The 4,955-nt window shown below is 33.5% G+C and overlaps 1 protein-coding gene across 1 annotated transcript; it reads right to left on the bottom strand.

Moving 5' to 3' along the window:
- Nucleotides 1-209: 209 nt before the first annotated feature.
- On the bottom strand, nucleotides 210-4,489 carry AGTR2 (angiotensin II receptor type 2). Its single transcript, XM_054472303.2, has 3 exons — nucleotides 4,369-4,489; nucleotides 4,158-4,217; nucleotides 210-2,944 (listed from the first exon to the last, which is right to left on the bottom strand). The coding sequence occupies exon 3, from the start codon at nucleotides 2,907-2,909 to the stop codon at nucleotides 1,818-1,820; it is 1,092 nt and encodes a 363-aa protein (XP_054328278.1). The 5' UTR covers nucleotides 2,910-2,944; nucleotides 4,158-4,217; nucleotides 4,369-4,489; the 3' UTR covers nucleotides 210-1,817.
- Nucleotides 4,490-4,955: the final 466 nt, after the last annotated feature.

Genomic DNA, 4,955 nt, shown 5'->3' with positions numbered 1-4,955 from the left:
GAAAGTTGGATTTTGCTTTCATAGCTAATGGGAAATTATGGCTAAATACTCAAGAGAGGAAGACTTGAACAGTATGGCAAGAGGCCAGGTGAGTAATAATCGGAGCTGAAACTAAGTAGTATCAGTGGAGATAAAACGGAGGATACAGATACAAGTAAAGGTAAGAATATATACTTAGAAGTAGTTAAAAAAAATTTAAAAAGCACAAATGTTCTTCCAATTAAAAATTTTATTTATATGAGATGTTTTACAAAATTATTTAAAACATAACATCATAGTTGATTATACATTTAGCTATTTGTTTTTATTGAAAATAAAAGGATTACATGAAATTAGGACTTTTCCAGAAAGTGGTATGACAGGATTCTTCTGTCTATAATCCTGGAACCTGGCAGAGATGCTGAGCCCCCAAAACGTTAGTTCTGCCTCAGAGATCAGTATTTAGACCTACCTCAGAGGAAGATCCTAGATAACCTGTTATTATACAGGGCTGGTACAGAATGAAGTCTCAAATTTCTAAAATTAATATTCATACTTTAATGTAAGTAAACTTTAGGTAACTCAGTTTTAGGCACTCCTCTAACTTAGGAGCTTTAATAGTGCTGAGAAGGAGGTATCTAGACCTGCAATTGGTTTAAAATAGCTCCATAGAATCATACAGATTCTGGAACAAAGAGTGTTTATAGATATAGGGTAAAACTACCCCCATGGTATATATTTTCAAAGTCACATTGTACTGCCCTGACAGGTTCCTTTCTTGGTACCAAACATGTAATTGACTGGGTCTCTTTGCCCCCACCCAGATCCCATGTAGCAAAATTCCATTCTGGATACCATTTCCTATGCCAGTTAAGGGTTTATAACAAGTTAAAGAGTTTTTTTTAAGCCACCCAGATATTTTAGGAAACAACCCAGAACCAAAGCATTAATAATAAAAATCAAATCAATGTCCTATATATCAAAGTACCACATCTAAAAAGTCAAGGATGTAAAAAGTGACCTTTACATTTTACAACAATACACAGTGTTTATTGATTTCAAAAAAGTATCAGAGAAAATAGAAACCTTTAAACAATCACTAGAATGAATAGACAGTTTCTTTAAAAAGTGCTTATTCAGAGTTTAGTGAACATACAAATATTATAGATTGCAATTCTATGTTACAGTACATTTTGCTTTCTATAACTGTAAAAATAAGCTAAAACATAGGAGTATGATTTAATCTATATTCCTAGCCCTATTCAATATGTAGTTATAGATTAACTATAAACCTCCACTCAAGTGAAATGCAAGAGGAATATAATTTATAGCTTTTTTAAAGAAGCATATGCCTAAAGCCTGAATAATCCAGTACTAATCTATTATAATATACTCAACTTAGAAGTGCTCATCTCTCTTACAGTGTTGTCTTGTAAATGATGCAATGAGTTGAAAGACTGGTTCTGGTTCAAGAGGAAATCCTGATAAAAAATTGATATAAAACCCCACTAAGAAACAAAGCATGTTTCAAAGAGAAATCTCAATCCCCAAATCATTATTCACAATCTATTATTAATTACAATTTGAGATATATCACCAGTTACTTCTAGGTTGTAAATATGTCTCACCAATGACAGTCTTGTACAAACATATCAGAAAAACAGTGGGCAATTCCTGAAAGTCACTGGACGATAAAACATAGTTACATTTGGTTTCAGAAGATTCAGAAAAGATTAGATTAGGGGAAAATTTATTATTTTATTAAAACCACTTAAAAATAATTCTGGTGAGCCTCAAAGCAAGTAGCCATGTTGATTACGTGCATTTTGCTCTCACGTTTAAGACACAAAGGTCTCCATTTCTCTAAGAGAACTGCTTTTCCGGCAAGACATACTCTCTCTTTTCCCTTGGAGCCAAGTAATTGGAACCCTAAACACACTGCGGAGCTTCTGTTGGAACCGGTTTCCAACAAAACAATAGAGAAATGGATTAACGCAGCTGTTGGTGAATCCCAGGAGGATGGCAAAAGGAAGTGCCAGGTCAATGACTGCTATAACTTCACAGCTATTAATGACACCCATCCAGGCCAGAGCATCCAGGAAGGTCAGAACATGGAAGGGAAGCCAGCAAATGATGAAGGCCAGAACAACAGCAGCTGCCATCTTCAGGACTTGGTCACGGGTTATCCTGTTCTTCCCATAGCTATTCGTCTTCAGTAAGTGTTTTCTAATTCCAAAATAGCATGTTGCTATGAATATTAAAGGGATAATAAAACCAAGGATATTTTTCATTAAGGCAATCCCAGCTGACCATTGGGCATATTTCTCAGGTGGGAAAGCCATAATGCAAGCATTCACTCCTAAGTATTCAATGGTTCTGACATCTCGAAAATAAAATGTTGGCAATGAGGACAAACAGGCCATACACCAAACAAGGGGAACTATATAAGATGCTTGCCAGGGATTTCTTCTTTGAGACAGAAAGGGGTAGATGACAGATTGGTACCTATCAACACTCATACAGGTGATAAAAAAAATGCTTGCAAACATGTTCAGGGTAAGAAAAGAACCAAAAACTTTGCACATCACAGGTCCAAAGAGCCAGTCATATCTATAAGAATAATAGGTTGCCCATAGAGGAAGAGTAGCCAAAAGGAGTAAATCAGCCACAGCAAGGTTGAAGATGTATATGCTAGAAACCTTTTTAGGACCCTTTTGACAACAAAACAGTGTAACCACGACAATATTGACCAGAAATCCAATTACAAATATAATGTAGTAAAGAATAGGAATTGCATCTAAATGCTTATCTGATGGTTTCTGTGAACAGTTCAAGGTAGACTCATTGTTGCCAGGGATGTTCACAAGCCCAAAGTGAAGACCGCTGGTAATGTTTTTGCTAGTAGTGGCAAGGGTGGAGTTGCCCTTCATACTGAAATGTCAGCAGCTCCTAGTTCTTATGCCTTCTGTGGAGAAAAAAAATAGAACTCTTAGAACACATACAGAGCTGAGGACATCCTTAAATCATTAGCATTTTGAATGTTTGTCAAAAGCAAAAAAGAAGTGAGTGATTATAGAAAACATTAAGAAACAGAGCCATGGCTTGTAAAACAAGAATTCATTTTACCTCTTGAAAAAGGAGAAGTAATTTTCCTGATAGTAGAAAAAAGTAAGACATTTCAGAGATTCAAAGTTCTGAATAAAACTACCTTTTGCCCATCTTTTCTATGATGTTTTTGAAAGGTTTAAAGAAAATTAATATTTCAAAAGGTTAGTCAGGGCGGGAAATGTGTGAAACAAATAAGAAACCCAGAGGTAAGAAAAGTTCATCTTTCAAAAACCACTTGAGCATATATCTCTGTTTGTATACTTTCTAGAAACCACACTGCTGCTTGCTATTGCATAGAGAAATGCTCTATTTAAGTAACTAATTACATACAAATCACTACAGCTGTGGAAAATATAAGTAACATAAGCAATGGAAAAAATAAGTATATAAAAAACTGAAAGAGAATATGGCAAAGGAACATATTGTGATGGGGAATCATGGTTTGTCTTTAATAATTAAAAATAATTCCTTTAGTTTTACTTTTCTATTGTTTTCACAATAATAATATAGTTAAGAAGAAGTTATGAAATATATTTATATTTCTAAGTCTTTTAATAGAGAATATTAGTTTTATATATAGATATCTAATTTTGGTCTATTTAATATCTAAACAATCCATTTTCAATTAAATCAGATAAAGAAAAAAACAGTCAAACCTATTTTAGGTTAAAGTAGAAGTAGTTTAGATTGCTCAATGAAATGAGAAATGAACATCAATGATTAATCATGATATAGTCTTATCATTTTTCTTTTGCTCTCTTTTCAGTTTAACAGAACTGAATAGCTGTTGCTCTCAAATGTTACAGTATTGAGGTTTTTGTGATTTTTTTCACTAGAAGCATTATTTTAAAACCAAAGAAAACACATTAGCTAAAGATAAGCATACAAAGGAAACACTATTTACTTTAGATAGTTTCAAAATACATGCAAATAAACTACCCAATTAAAAGTGTAATATCTAAAGAACCTCCTAATAAAGAGCAAAACTTTTATTTTGCTCTAAAGATTTTTCTTTTGACCTAACAAATTAACGTAAAAGAATCAATAATAAATTCCACTTGAAGACTTACTGGTTGTTGAAGTTTAAAGCAGTTATCATAAATCAGCTTGCTTAGTTCCTAAACACACTCCTGTAAGAGAAACAGCAGCTAAATAATTCAGGGGTTTTGCAAAATACAGTGTTAAAACACAGGAAAAACAGAAGTTCATCCATAAAAAATATTTTCATTTAATGTATGTTCTACTTTCCAAGTAAATTATATATAAATTGTTCATACTTACCTTCAAAATTCAGGCTGCAGAATGCTTTGAATTCTGTGCTTACCCGTTCTCTCAGACGCTGGGACGTAATAGCACCAGATCTCTGGTTTCCTTCTTATATGTTTGGTCTGTCCACTGGGAGCCTTCAACCTACATAATTCTAGGGCTGACTTATGAACACTTGCCAGCTTTCCAGAGAGGTTTTTTTTTGTCTGCAAAACATTAATCTGAAATTCTCACTGTCTCCAATCATAACAGCTCATTCAAATAAATCTCAAACAAAAAAAATGAAGTTTCCACAAATGTGCTAGAGAATTTTGAAGTCAGTGGCTTACTTGGTAGGAGAAAAATATAATAATTATTTACAGAATTTTCTCTTCTTTTTTTCCTGATATTGGCATTCTAATAGAAATTAGTGAGTAGAGACTAGGAAATTTATTATAGTAGCAAAGTCTTTGCTCATCATCTTTCACAACCTTCATTACTTTCTGAAATTTTTACCCCTGTTTATTAAAGAATGGTAGGAATTTTACTTGAAGTCTACCACTTCTAAAATTTCTCCTTTGCTTTGTGCAGTTTTTGTTGGCTTGTTGCTGGAGGGTTGGAGA

This window comes from Pongo pygmaeus, chromosome X, assembly GCF_028885625.2.
Source record: "Pongo pygmaeus isolate AG05252 chromosome X, NHGRI_mPonPyg2-v2.0_pri, whole genome shotgun sequence".
In the NCBI taxonomy this organism is placed as follows: domain Eukaryota; kingdom Metazoa; phylum Chordata; class Mammalia; order Primates; family Hominidae; genus Pongo; species Pongo pygmaeus.
The sequence above is the reverse complement of the archived record's forward strand: the minus strand, read 5'-3'. Positions and strand labels throughout refer to the sequence as shown.